The sequence below is a fragment of the Zerene cesonia genome, chromosome 2 (genome assembly GCF_012273895.1).
Source record: "Zerene cesonia ecotype Mississippi chromosome 2, Zerene_cesonia_1.1, whole genome shotgun sequence".
Classification (NCBI taxonomy): Eukaryota; Metazoa; Arthropoda; class Insecta; order Lepidoptera; family Pieridae; genus Zerene; species Zerene cesonia.
The window spans coordinates 4,551,224-4,575,181 of NC_052103.1; the positions used below are offsets into that span (position 1 = coordinate 4,551,224).

General features: G+C 33.0%; 3 protein-coding genes across 4 annotated transcripts; 1 reads left to right on the forward strand and 2 right to left on the reverse strand.

Annotated features, from left to right (window-relative positions):
- Window positions 1-1,691: 1,691 nt before the first annotated feature.
- Window positions 1,692-11,594, reverse strand: LOC119833465 (squamous cell carcinoma antigen recognized by T-cells 3). Its single transcript, XM_038357482.1, has 17 exons — window positions 11,403-11,594; window positions 11,069-11,187; window positions 10,537-10,712; window positions 10,204-10,375; window positions 9,798-9,948; window positions 9,576-9,652; window positions 9,286-9,391; window positions 8,419-8,628; window positions 7,811-7,984; window positions 7,380-7,491; window positions 6,760-6,980; window positions 6,131-6,410; window positions 5,944-6,043; window positions 5,408-5,528; window positions 4,503-4,735; window positions 3,760-3,951; window positions 1,692-3,368 (listed from the first exon to the last, which is right to left on the reverse strand). The coding sequence occupies exons 1-17, from the start codon at window positions 11,505-11,507 to the stop codon at window positions 3,230-3,232; spliced, it is 2,688 nt and encodes an 895-aa protein (XP_038213410.1). The 5' UTR covers window positions 11,508-11,594; the 3' UTR covers window positions 1,692-3,229.
- Window positions 11,595-12,555: 961 nt separating this feature from the next.
- On the forward strand, window positions 12,556-14,045 carry LOC119834541. Its single transcript, XM_038358935.1, has 3 exons — window positions 12,556-12,737; window positions 13,337-13,517; window positions 13,648-14,045. The coding sequence occupies exons 1-3, from the start codon at window positions 12,631-12,633 to the stop codon at window positions 14,023-14,025; spliced, it is 666 nt and encodes a 221-aa protein (XP_038214863.1). The 5' UTR covers window positions 12,556-12,630; the 3' UTR covers window positions 14,026-14,045.
- Window positions 14,046-16,190: 2,145 nt separating this feature from the next.
- Window positions 16,191-23,734, reverse strand: LOC119833052 (septin-1). Of its 2 annotated transcripts, none has more exons than XM_038356927.1 (11): window positions 23,529-23,734; window positions 22,767-22,959; window positions 21,131-21,261; window positions 20,642-20,769; window positions 19,921-20,038; window positions 19,236-19,322; window positions 18,573-18,733; window positions 18,334-18,435; window positions 17,828-17,921; window positions 17,585-17,692; window positions 16,191-17,361 (listed from the first exon to the last, which is right to left on the reverse strand). In XM_038356927.1, the coding sequence occupies exons 1-10, from the start codon at window positions 23,550-23,552 to the stop codon at window positions 17,603-17,605; spliced, it is 1,128 nt and encodes a 375-aa protein (XP_038212855.1). In that variant the 5' UTR covers window positions 23,553-23,734; the 3' UTR covers window positions 16,191-17,361; window positions 17,585-17,602. The 2 variants fall into 2 exon arrangements, with proteins under 2 accessions (XP_038212855.1, XP_038212863.1); XM_038356935.1 differs by lacking the exon at window positions 23,529-23,734 and adding an exon at window positions 23,139-23,279.
- Window positions 23,735-23,958: the final 224 nt, after the last annotated feature.

Consider the following 23,958-nt stretch of genomic DNA (forward strand, 5'->3'; position numbering starts at 1 on the left):
ATGCACGAGCTTGTGGTTTGGGTGTGCAATTCGAACCAGAAAATTATGAAGAATACCATACAATATACCACTTTCTAAAGGAGATCTCCGCAATTGAAGAAATAATATGGTACGATTTGTCTGGTGACCAAAAAGTTAATATTTGTTTACGTGGACTTCCTGCGAATACTGATCCAGAAGAAGTAATGAATGGCTTGCGCGAGCTTGGGTATGACCCAATGTACGCGCAATATATGCCTTCCAGGAGCGGCCGGCCGGGTGTTTTTAAAGTCACTTTACGCAAGACAGAAAATATTTGTCAAACTATATTGGAAGTGACGGAATTACTCCACATTCCCGGGATCCGAATTGATCCGTGGCGAGAGTTAAACAAGAGAGTGAGAAATGATAAGTACCCAGCATCTATTCTTACATCAAATCACAGTAATTATAATAATATAAATGAACCCACGCGCACGAGTTGTGAGACGCTGTGCTCGGAGCCTACAACAACAGGCGGGAATCTAAACTCATCGGATATTACATATCCTGTTGCCAAGCATTACATGAGTCGCAGCATGACCGAAATTGTTAATTTTTTCCGCAGTGTTAATCTCCAAGAAATCGATGAGCTGCAAAGCAGCATACATTTAACTTCTACGAATAAAGAAATGAATCTGAACACTCAAGCTGTAGCAAAAACCTCATCTAGAAAGAAATGCCGTTGTGGTGAACTACGCCCTGACGCCACACCAACGGCTACAATTCCTTCTTCCACACAATCATCTACCGACATCGTCAGTAAATATGAACATGACCCATTGGAAGTCAAAGTCTCGCAGTTTGCTAGTGAAGTTATGTGTAATATCCTTGATGTAATCAGGGCCTCCAAAGTCACCAATAAAGCAAAAATTCTCGAAAATGCCTTTCTGGCAGCGTCTAAAATAGTGGCATACCGTGCTTATGATAATCCAAACATGATGCCGATGGATTATTCGGGCATGAAACCGGAAGACATGCAAAACTCGAGCACTCATACGCAGTTGAAATATAAAGTTCCGGAAGACCGTGAACCGATCGTAGATGCGGTCTGTAGACACGCTAAAGAACGTATCAGGGACGTAATGAATATAGTGGATAGAGATCCCTCCGCTAAAGAAATATATGATGCCACTACCCTAGCATGCTTTAGACTAGTATATTACGATGCAAATAAAACTCCCGAAAAATGCGAACAAAATGCTAAAAAAATGTATGAAAATTATATGAGCCTCAGAGAGATTATTTTATGAAAATGCAAAATGCAAAATGATATTGTTACCATATGAAAATACAAAAAATATAGCTTATCACGCTGACTATGTACATCATTATCATCAACCCATATATGTTCCCATTGAAGGGACTCGGACCTACTATAGAGCTCTTATCAACCACGCTGGCCAGGCGCGGGTCGAAAGATGTCACATGTAAAACTTTTGATTCTTTGGCATGCCGGTTCCCTCAAGATGTTTTCATTCAACCTTTCCAGCAGTGATGGTGTGAATTATGAGCTGATAAATTGAAAAAATCAATTTATTTCCGACCGGTTTCGCACCTCGACCTTTCTACGTACAAGGTCCTCGTCTCTAATCTACCACTGCTATCAAATAGATTGTATTAAAAAAAATCAAGGTCATTCGTTTTGCATTACTTTAGTAAAAAAACACCATTAAGTATAAAACAATTTTTATTAGAATCACGTAACACGACATACGTTATATATAGCGGGAACAGTTGGGATTTGAAACAAACACGTTTCATAGCACACATTTATACATATAAAAACACGTTGACTCTTATCGCAAGACCAAAACGTTTAGGTCAGTATTATAAATCTAGATGCAGATTTAGTTTCTTTTACTTCCAAAATTACTGCAACTCTACATATCCTTGTTTAAATAGACCGAACCATTGTGAAACAGTTCATAAAACTTACTTGAAATTGTAACAAAATATTATAAATATCTTTAACATCCCATTCACACTAGATGCAAAGATTTGTTTTTTATAACACGAACATTTCAAACAAGTACAGCAAATTTAGAGCAGCATATTAATTAAATTTGGCGCAAGGTGTGACTAATATTCATTTTATAAAATTTTGGGAAATGCTCGAGAAGGTAAACGACAAACTGGGCGCATTCTTTATTTAAATAATTCGTTTTTCTATCCAACTTGTTCAAGATTTGTCCAAAATATTATATATAAAATAATAACACCTTAAGTTATTTCTTGAGTAAAATACAAATGATAGCAGCGCCAGAGCAAAAGAAAAGTTGTTGTTAGGGAAATCTGTTGTAATTTGCATCGGTTTATAATATAATACAACAAAAAACTCTTTATTTTTGTTTTGCTTAAAACATACCAAATGTGGTTTATAACACTGATCCCATTCATATATCTAATTGGAAGTTCATAAGTTTAATATGGAAGAAAAAGAAATTTATTTTACCATCTACACAATGAAACAAATATGTATCAATAAATTTTCAGTATACACTGTAAAACTTAACATTTACGCAATTTCTTTCTTCTATAACTTTACAAATCGCGAAACAAATGATATAGAACTAAATAAAATAAAGCCATGAATGCCGTGTACACAGGGGTTTATTCATATTCTAAAACGAAGCCTATATAAAGTTTATTGCTGATGCAATTTTACCCGAATGATTCGATACAACGTTGTTATAATTGGCACGATATCGTACGAACAACATATGCGACAAGATTTGAAAGTTACATAACAATGTATTCATTTTATTCCGTACGAATATCGATAGCTCGGTCGCTAATTATGTTATAAAAGCACCACTATAAATGAAATCATTGAATCGATTCAGTATATGGAAAAAGTGTATAATCTTTTTATTTTTGCAAATACAGCACTAACCATAAAAATATAATGTAACTATAACGCGTGGATCAATTCCTACAATAATTATTATTGGCTTTAGTGTTAGGACAATCTTATTATACCACTTCTTTCTTAGTATAAATGTTGAATTTGAACTTGGCATACATAATATACAACGTACCAACGATAACTTGTAATGTTGCTTATAAGATTTCTTACCAAATAGAACAGTTCTTAGTTTAGTTCACTTCCTTAACAAATTCAATAGGTATATCTATGATAACTTATTCGTGATGTTCGTACGATTTCTTGCCAATTAGAACAGTTAGTATTATAATGCCAATAAATATTTCACTTCTTAAGTAGTAAATTCCTAAAGTCAGTGTTAGAGAGCGGTCGTTTGTCGCCGTTGGTGGAAGTGCCGTTCGAAGTACTGGCTGTGGGTTTCTGGAGGACGCTGGGTATAAAACTGCTAAGTTGTGTCCGCCGCCTGGAAATGAGAATTTTTCATTTGTACCACTCATAAATGTATGCTACAATACATGTATAAGCGTATGGATACCCTATTATGTTATAGTTATTTTTATCAACAAACCTAACCAAAGTGTCAGAACTAGATCAAATTTAAATGGCTACATGGACAGGTGCTAAACCCGCTTCCAATTAAAAAAAAAGCTCATAAAAATCAGTTCACCTAATAAAAATTTATGACGTAAAAAACACATAAGTGTGTTCCAGTGTGTCCAATGTCTTTAAATTATTATTGTATTATATTTTTTAATTTTCTACAAAAACGAAACATGTAATGCTTTGGGTAAATCCTCTTAATTACTTGATGAATACACAGATAAATAAATAATAAACATAACACTTATACTCACATGCCCCCACCCGTGTCGCGTTTGGGCAGCCCTAGAGTAGCCGTGGCGTCATCCTTCTTGGGCGGCGGCGCGCTAATGGCCACTTGTATGGATCTATCGGCGACTTGCAAACCGTTTGTTTTCTCCAACGCGGTAGCCGCCGACCCCTCGTCCTCGTACTCTATGTAAGCGAGGCCTTTGGGTTTGCCGTCCCTGGAGAGAAATTTCGAGAATAAACCCCATTATTCTTATAAAAATGTTGCCTTTAACTGAATTAAAATGTAACACTAATAATGACTTAAATTATTGGCGTTATAAATAAACTTTTATTGTATGTCTCAATTTTAGCTTTATGCAAGTTTTTTTTTAATGTTATCATAAACACGTCCAAAGTAGTATTTTCTTGTGTTTGGTTTTACGCGAGTATTATACATTTAGAAATTAAAAACTTTTTAACGGATTTTAAACGCGAAATTATTCATATACGTCCAAAGTAATAAAAAAACATACGATAAGGGCAAGCGAAATTAAGCGTAAGCTTAGCATTAGCATTTTAATACATAGTAAAAACAAAGTCGCTTTCTCTGTCCCTATGTCCCTATTTAATCTTTAAAACTACGCAACGGATTTTGAAGGTTTTTTTTTATAGATAGAGTGATGAGGAAGTATTATATCTATAATAATATCTATTAAAATACTCGAAATAAACGCGTGCGAAGCCACGGGCAAAAGCTAATATTAAATTAAAAAAAAAATCAACTTACTTAAAAGTGACAACCCTAACGTCCCGCAGAGCCCCGTGCTTATCGAATATTTCAGTGAGCGATTCTTTATTACAGTGCGAATAGGGCAGGTTCTTCACGAACAACTTATTCTTCTCGACATCCGTTGGATACTTGAACGTGGGCGTGCTTTTTTTCGCGGAGTATCGTGACAGGAACATCGGGCGACCGTTGAGTGGTGCTCTGTCGTGTTTCAGCGCTTCGTCTACTGCTTCCTGTGAATTTATTTATTTATTTTTTTCCTTTAAATTATTGAAAACTTAACTACCCATTATATGAGAAATTTTGAAAGAATAGAAAAAATTTAGGCACATGAAACCGAAAGAGTAGAAGAAATTCGATTACTGTGGCAGGATCACGGGTGGCCGAGAGGCTAGGCGTTGCTACGGTTAGGCAAGATACGCAGGTTCGAATCCTGCCTCGTGATTTTTTCTATTCTTTCAAAATTTCTCATTTATAAAGCATTTCAATGCTATAAAACTAAAAATTAAATATACCCATTATATGTTAGATATATATATATATATATATATATATATATATATATATATATATAGCCTAAGTTATAATAAGTTTCCTATTTATTAGTATAGATAATATAATATCAGGAAATATTACATTACGTATTTTTAGTCATTGTAATCATGTCACAGTAGCAAAGAGAACGGTTATTTTAATAAAACGCTCGAATTAGCATTAAGGGATCACACGTCTTATCAAATAGTCAAAGAATTTTGAAAATCGGTCAAATAGTTCATGACATTAGCGCTTACAACCAAAAAAACTCTATATATTTTGCTGCAGATATGTTAACAGTTTTTTTTTTTTAAATAGTGTAAATAGTACCTGATTAAAAGCGGTACAATTCACAGTAGAGTGCTACTTACAGGGGTTTCATACTGGCAGTAGCATATGGAGCCGCCGAACGCTTTCACACCAGACTTCAATCGCAAAGACACTATCTTGCCGAATTCTGACAATTTGTCGCGTAGGCTCTGTTCGTCCGTTCTGAAAAACGAAATATGTTATATTCAACTGATAGTGATATGTAAATTTCCATACCAAAAAGGATTAAAATTGTTGCGAGGTCTCTTATTTCGAATGAGGATAGTCATATAGGTTACTTTTTAGCACCAGGTTTTGTAACTACTTGTTATAGCTAGTAATGAACAACATATATATAGAAGTACTTCTTAAGATATTCCGTGGATAAACAGATTTACAAAATTAAACTGTATGAAAATTTAAATAAATTCTTTACTCCTTTACTATTATGTCGTTTAAACATTATCCACAATTCACATACAAACAAAAAATGTATCTAAAAATTCAAGTTTTTTCAAAATTCAAGTACAATCCGGCTCGAAGGACCAAAACTTCAATAGACCTAGTTTCCAATAAAAATTTGAAACATGCAACATACTTAAACTCGAGGTTGCTAACGAACAGCGTGCAAGCCTCCCGCGTCCCGAGCCGCCGGGCACTCTCCTCGCTCTCTGTTCTTTGACGTTTATTCTTTCCACCTATAAAAATAATTAATATATAAAACTCTACGAACACAGGAATATATGGGTGGAAATAAAAATTATAACTTCAATAAAATTACATACTTTCTTCATCATCTTCATGAGCTCGCTTGGTACCGCTCGCACTATCTGCGTCCTTTTCTTTTACATCCACTTCCATATTTCCCTCCTTTTTCCTCTTCACTTCACTACCTTCAGCAATCTCATCTGATTTCCTTTTGCCTTTGTTCGCTTTCGTGTCTTTTGCTTTCTTTTTATTGTCCATTTTGCTTTTCTTACCCTGTCCCTGTTTGCCCTTTTGTTTCTGACCGGTCATTTTTTCTTTCATCGCTTGATAGTTGTCCCGCCATTCTTTGAGTTTGGCCTGCAATTAATGTTATAATTAAATTGTTGTAAATTGGACGATTAATTATGGACATCATGGGATGAGAAATTTTCCCTAGCCTACTGGTAAATAAATTAGGAAAGAATGATGTGTACTTTCTTTTATTATACTCATTACATACAATGATGATGATATTCGAATGTTTTCTTGTAAATATTGAAGTAACTAGATTATTTATAATTGGACGCTGATTTGATATAAAACCTTGGTAGATAAAACTATGTGGGCCATACAGTGTGGCTTAGATTCTCAATACAGGTAGAGGTGGCGTCGAGAGCCACAGAATGGGGGGGAGCGTCGTCGCCATGGCAACCGCGAAGCGCCCCACCTGGCACAGGTCGGCGCACTCGAGCGCCGTGTGCAGCTGGCCGTGGTCGCGCTCGAAGTGCGTCCAGAGCGCGGCGAGCGCGGGCGGGTAGTCGGCCACGCAGCGCAGCGCGCGCCGGTGCAGCTCGCGCAGGCGCCGCTCGCCCGACCCGCCCCACCGCGCCAGCTCCAGCTGGATCAGCGCCTCCCAGTACTTCGAGAGGGTTTTGTTCTCGCCGTACTCTGTATCGACATTTACATTAGTATTTACATAAGTTACAAATATATTCATCACGCTTACTAAAGTATGACTTCCGTGTGCCGTTTTCTATCTAACTAGCTACGCCTTTTTACCCAAGGGCAACAGCAGATCGGTGGTTTTCATGTGAAATAATAACATAGATCCAAATTTTCGCAAGTATAATAGGACAAGATATTTTAATATATGAACATGCAAAAATATACTTTATAACATCGTGTCTCCCTCTTGCCCAATAATTAAATAAACAAACAATTGCCACACTACAGACCACTGTGACATTTATCCTAATACTTAATATTACATGTACAGATTCAAGAATAAAATAACAATAAAGTATAAACAAGTTCTATTTTACAAACAAAAAAAAATCACAAACTCACTGAATATTTCCTCAAAAATCTCTTTTCCTTGCTTTGGGTCATTCATCCTGCTATACTCCAATCGTGCCCAAAACAATGGCACTTCACAGTCGTTGGCTTCATCACCCCAAGCCTGCAAATATAAGCACAGTGTTAAAAGATATTTAAATCATTTTATTTATAAACATGTTATATTCTGAGCATGATTATATTTAAAACAAAAGAACATTATAGGTATAAATTTTACTTAGAACTGTATAACTGTCATTTGTTTTTGTAATAAAAGACGACAAAACAAAAGCCTATTTCATTTCTCATAATGTTTGTTTAATATACAATAGGAAGTAATTTGCAACACAAATTAGCCATAAACATGCTTATCACAGTACATAACTCTTAAAATATGTGACAAAATGGCAATCACATTTAAAAGTGAAATAGCAATGATTTACCTCGGCTAGAGAATCCCACGCCAGTCTAAATGTTCTCCTAAGTCTTTCTACATCAGGTTCATTATCAAATGCAGTCCGTCGCCGAGTGAACTCCAAATAACTGAGCCACAGAGCCTCACCGTCTTTGTACGAATCCATACCCTTTGATAATGCAGTCTCAAAAATCGATTTGACCTGCAATGAAGGATTTTCACTGTATTCTAAACAAATTTTTCGTAATTTTTTGCGCTAATGGAGCATACTAAAGCATGTGGGGAAAAAATGTTTTTTATCAAAAATTTGTAAGTACTGACATAATTGTAAATGAGATGAGATGATGAGTTTTTTTGGTATCTGGTAAAAATTTTGCAAAGGCACATATTTATTCTCTATATATATATCAAAATATAAACATAGCATATAAAAAAGTAAAATATAATATTTACTGCGATCACAATAAAAAATTAAATGTTGTGTTCTGAATCCAGTCTGTTAATAAAACAAAGGGCGTTTTTACCGACAAACTTCCCTTTTGTGTCACAATTGAAATTTCACAAATTCCACTTTTTTACCTAGACATCGAACCTTTTCAACGATTTCGACCAGACAGGCAAAAAATTATACAATACCTCGTCAAAGTCCCTCTCCTCATGTTCCGCCTGCTGCATCTTCAGTATCCAGAAGGTGGCGCGGCGCGGGCACCTGCGCACGCACGCGTCCAGCACGCGCGCGATGGTCTCCCGCGACGACGTGCGCTGCACGTGGCGCGCGTACGCCTGGAGCAGCGCGTGCGCGCCCTCGCACCCGAGGCATTCGGTTGTCGCTCGCTCGTAGAGCACCTGTTTTGTATATTATAACACTCATTGTATGTAACTAGCAGTCCGCCCCGGCTTCGCCCATGGTACATATATAGCCTGTAGCCTTCCTCAATAAATGATCTCAATCTAACACTGAACGAATTTTTCAAATCGGACCAGTAGTTCCGAGATTAGTGCGTTTGAGCTGGTGGTTCGCCTGATGGTAAGCAATCATCACCGCCCATGAACATTCGCAAAGGTAGTGCCTCTACGAGTGTGCTGCCTGATTTTAGAGGGAAAAAGAAAAGAAAAGTATTAAAGACTAGAAAGAAGGAATGGACTAGGACGGGTGAGGAAAAGGAACTGGGCCTCCGAAAATCTATTTCAAGAATTATCATCATTATACTCTTTCTATATATATCAAGCTGGATAATTAATATCTGTATGCATGTAACAAAATAATTTTACTTTGATTAAGTTACAAAGACACTTTTTTCATTCAGAGCTGAGTTTCAATGAATTACGCTAATAAGTTTATATGTAAAACATGCTATCACATGCATTATGTGAAAATTTTTTAATGTGTACATAATTTGTTTTTCTCATTATGTATTTTGTTTACCAGGCGGAAAACCAATTAAAATAAATGTACAGGAAAGTAAGAGAACAAATCTTATATACATCATATAGTAAACTTACTTTTAAAATTCCATTACTGTCACAATCTGCATACTTTTCCTCTTGAGACAACTCCTTCACTGTTTCTATATATTCTTCATATGCCTTACATTTTTCGTCTGCATCTCTGTAATTTTATATCAGTTATAACTAAATAATATACTGATTATTGATTTAAATAATATGATATAAATTATTAAATGAATAGAAAAGTCTACTTGATGTTGACTGTGATATATAATTTTGAAATAATGATAAAATTTTACTTGAACAAATTATAACTACATATAACGTTTCATATCCATACTTACTCTAATGTTAATAGTCTGTCTTCAAATGGTGTTATTTTTTGTAAATAATCTGTTGCCGCATCATGTTGCTTTTTTATCTAAAAAAACGATATTTAAAAAATAACAAAATTTATCAAAAAAAATGTCTTACAAGATAGAGATAGAGAGTATAACATTTCAGTCTGTTTCCTACAGGTAATAAATTATTTTTTTTTAATATAGAAAAAAAAAACAGGGTTATACCTTATCTACATACTCTTGGTCATATAAATCAAGAGCCAACTCCTGCAAGGGTTGCCATGCTTCATCTCCTCTTAAAAGAGGCCTAGAAACGGTTTCTTCAAGACACCATAATATCCTCTTCCTCTGAGATTTATACTCTGTATTATCCTGACTGCAAATATACATACATGCTTTAGAATAAAAATATGTGCATACTACAGAAGTAATATTCACAGATATAATTAATAAAGATGTATAATGTAGGGCATATAATATGTACATATATTTAAAACAAAAGTTACTGCATAATTATTGTTTATATCAGCATTGCTTTGAGCTTTAAAAAATACTGCACATCAATTAATTTGTGTTTGATAAAATAATGATAAATTAAAAGAAGCAGAAATCTAATAACTTAAAGTCTCACTTCATATTTTCCAGTTGAGCTTTCTCCATTTCGAGTTTAGCATCCCAAAAGATCTTTCCAGAGAGTGGATCAGCACCTGCCCTTCGTAAGACCTCCTCAAGCTGGTTACGAGCATTCTCGACTTCTCCAGCAGTTAAGGACCATGAGCACCATTCACTTAAAATTGGTATTGCTAAAAGAAAATTAAAATGAAATATATAGATTGTGTTGATTTGATACAACTCAATATAAATAAGTACAAGAAGCATGTATTCCCAGGATAATACAATTTCACTCAACTGAAAAAGAAAAAATTTTGATTTAAAATAAATATTAGGTAAAATATGTACTTACAATAACAATCCAGTGCAGCTAGCTTGAACAAGTTGGCAATATGATCTTTAGATTCTTCAGAGTGAGCCAGGGATTCTTCTGTTTGTATCCTCGTTAACCAGTGTTCAGCTCTCAGCACTGATAAGTTCTGAAGTCTATCAAAAGCCGTTCGCCAGCGATCCAATTCTGATAGACCCCTATAAGTTGCACTCTCATTAATATATTTTGTATTACAATGTTTATACTACTACTACTACACAATAATTTAAGAATTTAACTTGTCACTATATTTAAACTTTAAACTGACCTACATAAATGTTTCAAATAAAGAAATAAAAATAAATGCACAATGGTCTGGTTATTAAGTAGGACTTCTTGCTTTCTATTGCACATAAGCTCATTTTAGAAAAGCTAAGTGTATTCATCATATTAATACAAAACAAAATTTATATCAATAGGGTTTTTTAACAACATTTTATACATCCTATTAGATGACTGAATCTTATAAGTCTATGTTATTGATAGAAATATATTGTGTTTCCAAAATACTTACCATAAGGCTTGAATTAAATTAATGTGATCGTCGTAATTATATGGATCTTCATCTATCTTACGTTCTAAATCTGCTACTTTCTTTTCCAAAGCTTCCTCATCATCATCATCGTCATCATCCTATAAGAATTTAGTTTAATGAATTGAAGGTTATAGATAGACACAATGTTTTTAATACTGTATTTAATAAACAATGCTAAACGACGCGAAGTCAATGTAGTTAAAAATTATTTACGTTAATTTCACAACAAGTAGAACGTTTATTGAAATAATTCGTAGCATACGTTTAAACCGTTGCAACATTTACTAAAACGAAATATGTAGGGTATGCTTACGTCCGAATCATCAGAATCTACCTCTCCGTCGTCTTCTTCAACAACAACTTCTATTTCATCTTCCCCTTCAGAGCCATTCCGCACTTCATCTTCTACAATAGCCATATTAATTTAAATAAATAAATCTAATTTAATTTACTGTTTAGTGTTTGATAACACTGAATCAACGCTATGGCGGAAAAACTGTCAAATTAATACTCAAATACAATGACATTTTGAATGATGACATATTATTCCCGTGCAATATTTTTTTAACGGCAAGGGTATTTGACTGGATGTTTGCTAGTAATAGAAAGATTATATTATTATGCAATTATTAATTCGTCACTCGTTAACATTTTGTTACTAATTGATTATTTAATTATAAATTTTGTTCTTTTTTTATGTAATTGAGTGTGTTTGGATTGTATATGTTTCCTGGACACACGCAACAGAACCATTTTATAATTCGCTTAATGTATCTACCTATTAATGTTGCTGATATTACGTGGAATATAAATGGCATTACCATGGAAATATTCTTAAATTCGCCAAGCACCGCAAGCGTAAAGTTACCAAGCAATCAAATATACCTATTTAAGATTTAATTTCCAAATATAAGTACATCATTCCAATAAAAAACTTGAAATATGACTAATGTTCTAAAATCAAACATTTTTTATTTTCAAACATACCTGCAAAAACATATCAGTATACCTATAGAATACAACTTAGTTGTTTAAGCAGTATACTAAGAAATAACCTTTAAGTATTTGGGTACACAAAAAATCAATACACTCGTACTAGCACCTTAATAATTATTTTAGTATGAATGCAGAAAACCCAACACAAAAAACAAACTTTTTTAAGTTGGTTAAAAATACTTGGTACTCCATATTAAGAGCAGAGTTTTGGTTTATACATTTTTACTTACATTATTTTTATTTCTCATATCCAATTCTTTCAACATATTATGTTATGAAGTGGGGATCGAAGAGATGAAAGTTTTCTACTGCATGCAATATAGCAGTATATATAAAAATTTGATGTTTTTGTTTTCATAAAACGTGTGAACGTTAGCCTTTCAATTGTTTTTTGGCGCTTTTATTAAAATTTAACTTTCTGCTACAGTAGCGCCACTTAAATATAACGATTATCGACATTTGATATACTACTACGTTGAACGTTCTCCTGACATAATAAAGCAAGGTATACAAGAACTTCAGCAGTAATTTTTGTGATAAAAGTCATGAAAGAAACTAAAAGGAAGTGTTTAAAATGCGGGGATTCCCCAGGTGATAATTTTCGTGTTATTTTGCATCGTTTCCCTAAGCCTGGAAGAACCAATAAACTTCGGTGAGTAATAAAAATCCTGTGTATAATTCATTAACCCATTTTATTTGCATTGAACCCATTTTTATGAGAGCCTGTTCTTTCGATTCAAGGAATAAATAACATTTCATATAATGCATACAATATAATTAGCACTGTATACAATCGATCAATACAGTTTACAAATATGTGACGTCTAAACGGAACAGGAGCCGAGAGGTGAATGGCACTGGCAGTGCTTTTCGCATCTTTTGCGCACTCAATTCAACCCCTTTATAGATGGCGTTGCAATAAACTTTTCTTCAGCTAACGCGCGAAAATACAAATTTGAAAAAGTAAATTATGTATAAATAATTATGACGCCGTTTGAAAATGGCATAATTATACAATTTGCCTATATGTATATACATACCTTACTACCTGATAGATATTTGACGATATTATGTAGATGTCTTTTAAGAAAAAAAATACTCAATATCATTGAATACCTAAATGTGAAATGTAAATCAAGATAAAAAAAATGCGAAGTATACTTTTTTAATAACAATGTCTACTTTAGAATTTTTATATTCGATAATTTCAGCCTGAATAACGTTGCTTTAAAAATGATTTATTTTTTTCAGCTGTGAATCATGGGCTAAATTTTGCTTTCCTGACCGTGACTGGCATTTGCCGGAATTCCAGAAAAAGCTGTTTAGTGAACATAGAATGCTCTGCAATAAACATTTTAGAACAACATCATTTATGGATATATCTCGCAGAAGATTAATTAAAACTGCCACTCCAGACCCAGAATCTGAAAAAGTTTGTTCACAATACTAAAATTATCATTCAATTAATCAATTAAATTATACCCAGTATAGGGACCTACTGATCATAATTGTTAATCACAAAATATATAATTATTATAGAATGTACAATTTACTAATTTCAGATATTTAACGAAACAAAAAACTTGAATGTATCAGAAACAGGAGTGACAGAAAAAACAGAACCCAGTCAGAACATTTCTCAAATGTCGAAACCCTTATTATATAATACAACTCTTCTCAATACAGAAGAGGCTTCGGAAGGATTTGAGCTTCAGGAGTCAAATGATTCAGAAAAAATATATTCGATATATCAAGAATCAGTTCTAGAAGAAACCACTGAATTTCCTTCTAAAAATTATAAAAGTTTGTACACCAAATGCCAAAGACAATTAAAAAAAATTAAGCAACTTAGAAACATTATACGCAAATTGAAAGAAAAACTACAAATTCGCAAAATATCCACACACACTGTTTTAAAAACTAAGTTTAAGAAATTTTAAATAAAAACAACTACCTAGTCGTGAATGAGATGCGAATTCGAAAATTATATAAACGCTCTCAGCCCTGTTACAATGAATGATTTGCTTACCAGCTTTAATCTCACTGAGGAGTATTTTTAAAAAGTTTAATATAATGTTGTAAAGAAAATATTTCAATATTATCGAAGCGATTAATGTCTTATTAAGGTTTTATTAAGATACAAAAATCTATGAAATATTAGAGTTTTGTTCTATTCCATTTTTAGATCTTAAGAAATATAAAATGATAGAAAAGAAATGAATGCTGAAAGATATCAGGGATCTTAATTATGAAGATAAGCATATAATATTGTACTTAATGTCTACATAATTATTATTCTATTCTGTCTTATATCTCTGTCTATTCTCTGTAACTCTGTAGCTCTACTACAGAGTGTCTGGGATATGGCACTGGGTTATGATGGTCTCTTACTGCCCCATAAGAACGAGACTGCCTATCGAATATACAGATCTAAAATCTCAAGAACTAAAATACCGAATTTAAAAATTCTTTCATTGTTAGATATGTTTGGGATCCTTGTGTGTTACATTCTAAATACGCACCTTGGGCAAAGCCAGGGTAGACCGTTAGTATAACATATAGTGGAAACTGAATAAGTTATATTTAACATTAAAATGAATGTCTTTTGTTTTTTCTTCCTCTTACTTTATCTGTTAAAATAAAGCTTAATGCATTTTGGTATAGGCCTCAGAGTTATTAAATAAATCTTATAAAATATATCTTCATGAAAAGTTTTACAACTGAGTAATTGGTCAGGCACTTATAATGGATTCCACCAATCATTAAAAATTATGTAAAAAATTGTAATGCAACTTTAATACTTGGATTTGACACAAAAAATATCCAAACAAAATTAGTAAAAGTTTTCATAATTTGTTGTTGTATTGAAATAACCAAACTTTGGAATATTATGTGTTTCCTTTCACAAAACATATTCAATGGTTTTTTTTTTTATGTTACAGTCGGCAATGGAGCTGGTGGGACGCCTGATGGTAAGCGCTACCACCGCCCATGAACATTTGGAGAGGCATAAGGTCCATTGCAGACCTTACGCCTCTACAAATGGATTGCCAACTTTTTGGGAAGGGATTAAGAAAGGATTGGCGATAGGAATAAAGGAAAGGACTGGGAAGGGTAAGGAAAAGGATATGGGCCTCCGGCTACCCCACTCACCGAACGAAACACAGCAAAATGCTATTTCACGCCGGTCTTCTGTGGGGGTGTGGTACTTCCCCGGTGCGAGCTGGCCCAATTCGTGCCGAAGCGTGCTCGACTACCACATGCTAATTACTTTCTAAAAAAAGACAAGACTTTTTCGGAATTAAAACCTGATTTAAATCGGGTTTGAATATTTTCCAATTCAAAAAGAAAATATGAACTATTTCGTAAAACATACATTTTAAAATACAAGGATTACATCATTGCAAATAAAAATAACTAACTTTTCCATTATATTTTATTATAAAAAATATGATTACATAATCTGTATGCTATTCAATAATTACATGTCGGTATATAATTTTAATAGTAATTGGATAATTGCGAAAATATACGAGACCTTACATTCGTTGATATTCATATTTCCAGTCACAACTTTGGCACCAATTAAATCTAAGAATTCCTATCGCTCCAAAAGTCTAGCCCAACTTGTATTCTACTGACAATAAATCGTCGAATTTTCATAATAAACCTCTCAATTAAGTCGCTCTTTAACAAATTTTTAACATTAAAGGTAATGTATTTATTGAGAGTTTGGGTATAGACAACATATTTAATGTTACGAAGCGGAAATCAACTAAATCTTAATTTTAGGAATGAGATTACATCTTTTTTTGGGAGTTAAAGATAAAAATAGGCAATTAAAAAATTGACAATTGTATTAATAGGAACACGGCAGACATTTTCTTATTATTATTCAATTTTTGGGTTAAAAACAAAAGACAATTTTTTAATGCCACATGTCTACGTAGTTTTTTTCGTTTTATTATTTGTTTAAGAGATACTAAATAGTAAACTCTGAAATCTCTACGTATTATAATGAGATATTACAAATTAATATTGGAATATTTGAGATTTTTAGATTACATCTAGATATGATAAATGCACCAAGTAAAAATTTACGTAGTAACGAGTAAATTTTATTAGGAGGAATATGACAATACGGTTATCAAATTGAAGACAAGTTGGAAAATCAGAAAATGCCGTATTCTATGCTTTAATATTATTTCTCTACATTTTAAGTACTATTATAACACTTTCTAAAATCCTATTGAATTCAGAATACTAATTTAACACGTAATTTATTTCAGACTTAGAATTTTCTTCTATTATTCACACTCAACGAGATTACTTTATCGTCAGACAAAAAAATGAAAATAATACTTGTAATTCGAATAATTTTATAAGTAAGATATAAACTATAATATAAAAATGTCATGATACTGATAAGTTTCAGAACAGATGGCACAAAAAAAATGAGAAAAACTACTTAATTAAATGAGAATTATCACGAGTGCTTCACATATTCAAGGATAATACAGATATAGCAATATTATATCTATTACTAGTTAGTTTTGCGAAAAGCGAGTCACAATGATTTTATTATGCGATTAGCGATTGTGCTAATTATCTGCTAGTTCCTGGTAAATCATAGAGGAAGGTAAATAATTGCTGCCATTGTGTGACATAAACTAAAAAAAAATGACATTATCTATATTTTGACATATGAGTTGCAGTTATATAAGTTTGATTTCTGAAAAGGTAGATATATATTATTTGAAGTAGGCATTTACACACATAACAGCAGCAAAAATTCACCGGTCCAAAACTATATTCTCTATCTAAAATTATTTCTATGAACAAAGTCTCAATTTCAGGAATTAATGTCAAAGTCCAAGTTCTTATAAATTTAACACTCGACAAACATTGCATTACAAAACAAATTGCGTGCCCTTAGAACTATGTAGAATAAAATAATTCTCCATTAACATAATTAATACTAAATATAGATTATAAGATCATACTATGCATTGTCGTTTTATAATATAATTATAATTAAAATATGTAAAATAATACATTTATGAATACGGAAATAAACACAACTGTGCATAAATGTTTCTATCAGGAACCTATTTTTATAACATTTATGTTATTCGTATCTTAGACAACGAAGTTTCTAGAACAATTTCTATATTAATCTCTGTTTAAGTGGAAGTTACGCAGTACGGGATGGCGCGTAGTATTGAATTGACGACGTCACACGAATCGAGCAGTTGGACCGCCGTGCTGTTATCCAACTGCCAACAAATTATTTATCTAGTTAAAAATTTTTTACTCCCACTACATTGTAGTACAAGTTTAAATTGATATAGATTAAATATATATTTTTTGCATCACTACAATAGTTTTTGAGCTTATTTGTTACAAACCAACAAACAAAAAAGGAAAATTTTTAATCCTTTTTTGGCTGCCTTCATATATTAAAAAATGTAATTCTACCATAGGCAAAGTATATTCAACCTGTGCGTGAAGCAAGCACTATGCGGATGTGGTGTTGGCGGCGGCCTGCAGCTGCATCTGCCGCTGCATCTGCTCCAGCATCTCCTGCATGCGGCGCAGTTCGGCCTCCTGGAATGTAAAAAAAATAATAATTAGAAACAATATATATCGAAAGAAATCATGGCGATTGTTAAAGTTTGTGATAGCAAAAGCAAGTGTTAAGATATATAATTAGTTAAAGAAATTGAACTGCTATTATTTTACCTTTTCGCGAAGTACTTTCTCGCGTTCAGATGAATCCTCATTTGCGCCATTGGCCAGGCCGTTAGAATCCTCGCTCAGGCCGCTCTCCGTAGATCTACATTAATGTTAACGAGTTATATTTATCTTTTCGACGGAAACAATATATAATTACTATATATAATTACTTAATATATAATTAATGAATTTGTTTCCGTCGTACGTAATTTAAAAAAAAATCATGGAATAATATAGCCCTACTAATATTATAAATCCGAAAGTAGCTCTGCCTGTCTGCTTGCTTCGCGCTTGAACGAACAATTCGATTTGGATGAAAACAATGCTATGTCCCTTTGTGATCTAAAGGTGTATGCATTATAAAAATACCCTATGTTCCTCTAAGTTCTAACTATCTCCATGTACAAAAATGGTATCATTAAAACGCTCCGTTGCCACGTGTAAGGAGGACATATAAACATGCTTCAGCATTACAATATTAGTTGTGTTTATTTATATTGTAAATAACTCACGTGTGTCGTTTAGGCACTTGTCCGTTTCTAGCGAGCCTCTCGGAGCGATAGTTCTCGTAGTGCACCTCTTGTGTCACCTCTTGCAAGTCTTGCATGTGAGTGCTGCAAATTTTATTTATTAATTAAGAATTTGATATGATTTACAAAAGAAAAGAACAAAGGTGAGCCCAGGAGATTAGCGTCGTAACGCGTTACGTAACGAATCAAATACAAATAGGCTTTAGGATATGCGCACGCACATGAGCATGGTCCGCAGCTTGATGAAGTCGCAGTGGTCCGGGTTCTCGACCTCGACGACGCCCCACGGGTAGAGGCGGCCGCGCACGCGCCGCCCGCGCACCTCCAGCTGCTGCCCCGCGCCGCACACCGCGAACGGCACCGCCGCCTTCAGCTGCCGCACCTGGACGTAAGTACATATATAGCGAGTCCACATGACATGAACTCATGATACGCAAAATTTTGTACTAACAAAATAAATCTTTAGGATCGTTCACAAACTTGTGAGCCATCTCCCAAGCAACTTAAGCTATACGTTCATACGTGCCGTTTGCGTGAACATATTAGTACAAACTAAGTTAGTGCCGTGTGGACCCGCTGACACATTCAAAATAACTTACAAATTAGAAAGAAAGAAAAACGAAACAATTTTTAGGCTGCTAAATAAGCTTATTATGTAATAACTTTTCTATTATGCACAATAAAGATTCTCGATTGGTTTAAAAAATATAACCAAAATTAAAAAAAATAATCATAATTTTAAACAATAATAAAGCGCGATGCGTGGCAACAAGCATACATCCAAAAATACATGAATGGTTACTCACACTTTTAATTTCATCATGTGCAATCGATCTGAGCTAGCTTTAAAATAGCTAAAAAGGTTGTTACTAATGAGGACTCACTTGTTCTTTATAATCTTCATCCTCATCACTGTCACAGTCTGGCAGTGGGTAGATTTTGATACCTTCTCTCTCTATTTCTTCCATAACCTATAGCAATAAACAAATATTATTTAGATAAAACGTAAATTTATAATATATATAAGTAAAAAAAATGATTATTATAATATTCATGGTCATGATGCTAAATGTAGATTTATTCGAAAGTCGCGGAAACCTATTAAAATTGGTAGATTACACGATAGCAAGAAAAATGTCCTACAATGTTTACACTTTTTGTGGTGAGGGCTAACTAGGTTAGAAAAAGTAGCTCTTTTCACTCTAGCCTTCTCAGTATACAAAATGATTGATGCCCAAAAATTGCTATGTTTCGATGTGAACAAAAGACAAACAAAACATTCACATTTATAATACTAAGTAAGGATAAGTATGACTATCATTTAGAAATTAAAAACTTTTCAACGGATTTTAAACGCGATTTATTCATTATATTATTAACCCGACGTTTCGAACACTTTACAGCGAGCGTGGTCACGGGGAGACTGACACTGACAGTAGTTTAATTTCTAAATGTATAATACTCGCGTGAAACCAAACACAAGAAAATACTATATGACTATCATTTCAGATTTTTTTTTTTTTTGCTGAATAATAGGGAAACAAAGCATTTGTATTTTCTTTGTCTTACCCTTGACTTGAGTCTCTGCACTTCTTTTTTAGTGAGACAATCAGCTTTGGCGATGACTGGTACGATGTTTACTTTATTATGCAATTGCTTCATGAATTCAATATCCAACGGCTTCAGACTAAAACAAACAATACATCAACATTTTTAAACATATACAAACATTTTAAGAGCAATAATATGAAGTGAGTCAGATACCTGGCGATGATTACATATACCTGTCGTCATTTTAGTAATTAATTTTATAGACGGGCTAGTGAATTCATTGCTTCTCAATTTAAAAAAAATAGTTATTTAAGTGTAAAAATGTTAACTGCTTGTGGACTAAATTGAAAACTTTACGATACTCATTGAAAGAACTCTTTTAAAGGAAAGTTATGCTTTCTGAATTTATAACACATCAGTCATTGAGCGACAACAACACGAATCCATCATAATTATGATTATGTTTTACAAGTGCATTAGAGCAATTACAATTGCATTGCTATGACCGTGACCTAGTAGCTAGAATTAATTTCATTAAGCATATATATGAATCAAGCGATTATGTTGATTAGTTGTTTTAATGAAAATGCAGTAATATTTATCTGATTTTCAAATATGTTGCTTTTATATAATATAACAAAATTGTGAATAATCTTAAATATTGCATACGAAAGAGTTTAGTTCAGGTTAAGAATAATTTTATTACTTTCTTTGCATACTTTATTGGAAAACTACTTACCCATGTCCAAAGGGAGATATGAAGTAAAAGCAGCAGTGAATCCTATTGTCGACGATGTTCCGCCGGTTGAGGCCGCTCTCGTCACGCAGGAATCTCTCAAATTGCTCGTCAATGTATTGTATAATCGACTGCAAAATTCACACAAGCAACGTTAGCGAGTATCAGCTGTTCAATCGTGCATTTTAATTTAACTCGACATAAGGCAATTGAAATAATTGAACGTAATTAAACGCACTTCGAGAATATATAAAAAAATGTATGTTTATTGTTTTCTTATGTTAGGATTGGCAGCCAAAACTAATCATCTCACGAAAGACAGTAGCATTCTACTATGAACGCAGAGGCTTGTCGCACATTAAAGCTATTTAATAACATGTTTGTTCTAAAAGAAATTCAAAGTTAAAAAGAAACTTTAAACACTAAAATGAAATAATATCATGTATATATGTACAAAATGTCCAGCGTTAAGTCTTGTATTATAGTTTATACCTTAAAACAGTCAGTGTTGTCAATGGCATCTCCATATCCAGGAGTATCGACGACAGTCAAGCGCAATTTCACGCCCCTCTCTTCAATCTCAACTGTAGATGCATCTAGCTTCACGGTCTGGTTTAACTTTTCTGATAAAAAAATGCAAAACTATAATATAGTATGTTTCATTGATAAACCCAAAAGCTGACTCGATTTTTTTAATGTAAAGTTGAGAGTGTGAATGTGACAGAAATTTAAATATAAATATATACTGTAAGAACTAATCAAAGAACTATTTGTATCGTAAGTATAATAAATCAATTATTATAAGCAGGATGGTACAGAGATAAGTTGAGCTCTGATGTGCACAACTTTGGATGCTCATATCATTTATTGAACTTTATACATTTATTAATTACAACCCACAGCAAGTTGTACCGCAACATAACAAAATATTATTTTGTGTGAACTATTAATATAATTTTCTAAATCTAAACATTAATATAATAAAAGATTGTTTATTCCAAATGTTGTGTCATGAAATATTCCAGTTACATTGCTTAACTGGTATATTACATAAATTATGTTATGTAAAACAATCAATGAAAGTGTTAAAATTCCAACATTGTTTATACATACATCATTGGTCTGATACTAGTTTTATTCTGGTATGACATAGTTACTTAACATTAAAAGCATGTGAAATTCTGCGTTTGGTAACTGTACAGGTTTCAACTTGTTATTTAGAAGTTAGATGTTTTACATAGTTCATTGTAAACCCTAATGAAAATTTGAATACATTATAAATGTGAAACTTACTCAGTAAACCACTAAACCAATCTGGATGAAATTTTATAACAAGGTAGGCAAATTAGACATTGACATGAGAAAAGACAGTTTTTAGGTCCCTCGGAAACAAGAACTATGTGGGGAAAACCCCCGCAGTGTCCCAGTTTTTTTTAAGTATTTGGACGATGCCTTGAGTTGAAAATTAGTTACTAATTACATATTCTTACAGATACAGATATTCTTTTAAGGTATAACTAAAAATTAGTTTCTCAACTAACCACTACAACTATTATAACACAAATAATAACAGAAGTAGCAAACATAGATTATTACTGTAATTTTATTATGATATAGAACCAATACAAATTCATATCATCAACCAAAATTTATGTAATTTTGAACCTACAACAGCAAAAAATTGGTACCTCTCTTCTAATCTCAATTATGTGTTTATTAAGATGGCATACATCATGATTTACTATTGTCTTAGTATATCAAGTCATATTTAATTGTGAAAAGATAGACCTTTTTGTGAGCAATCAGTCTATTCAACTATCTACAGTTGGAACAATAATTTCCATTAATTAAGGCATCTATATTTATTACATTGAGAACTAATTAATGAGTGGAATTTCTATTTTGTCCTATTCAATTTAATTTAAATAGCACATATTATTTAGTTCTCTAAACCAATAAATTCCTACAAACTTTCCAATATGAGTTTAGCATATTATTTATTGATTATTATATATCCATGTCCAGTGAATATAATTCGCATAATCCTAATATGATTTTGACCTATGCATTTGACTTATGAAAATAAACTATCATAGTAATTATAGGTATGTATAGAGTAGGTGCTTACCTGTTGCATCTGGGATAACTCTTTCTGGATACAAGTCAGTCAAAAACAGTGAGTTGACTAGAGTGGATTTCCCCAGACCACTTTCTCCCACTACCATGAGGGTGAATTCAAAACCCTTTTTAACTGACTTCCTATGCACTTGGTTGGGTAAATTTGCAAACCCAACATATCCTGGGGTTTCTAAGTTAGAGAACTGTGAAACACATATTATGGGTAATTAAAAAAAAATTAATTCAAGTTAAAATAATATACTAAAGAAAGTAACTATAAAACAACTTAACATAAAAATGCAAATTGTAATTTAACCATAATAATATGATCCTTTGTCCTGGTAACAACAGGAAACAATCATAAGTATTTAAAGTCCATTACCATTACTGATAAGCCCATTGTGATCGGTAACTGTGTCAATACAGCTATATAATATATGATAGTAAGATGTTAGAGAAAGAATTTCAATGTTATGTTAACATTTAAAGTTAAAGACAATAAGTTAAACAGTCATGCTATAAATATGCTGCCGGTACGCGTAAACATTGACACACATCCGCTAACTGTACCGAGATCCATTTCACTAGTGGCACGCAGAAAGTATGTATGGCGCTTCGTAAGTAGGTAAGTATGCAACGGTCAAAGATCTAACTGACTCATCCATTTTTCAGCACTAGTACAACTAAATTATAAGTTTTCATATAATAAGCTAAAGCTTAGTATGCACATGAGCCGACAGGCTTCGAAAAATGACAAAATAAAAATACTTACATTCTTTGCTGTATCACTCGACATACTTTTTAATGTATTTATTGTAGTTTTCTACTTTCTATAATACACAACTTTTTTCCAATCTATCCAATAATTTACTAAACCTTTTGATTTCACAGCAAAATCACTTACAAACAACAGAATGCTAGCTCAAGCTGCAAATCTGTGATTTGTGAATCGTGAACTGAATTTTATAAATGACAGTGACGTTTATTATATTGTTGATCCATTGACACAATATAATAAAGCGATGATGGTAGCATCGATCATTCTTTTCTTTACGGCCACTATTTTGTTCTGAGCATATTTTGTAAAACAGCCTCATCAAACAATATCGCTTTTTCCTTTGTATTAAAAGAGTATTTAAGGGCGCCCAAAAACTTAAGCGAAATAGCATAGATACATCCCTACTAGTCCCTACTATCCCTAC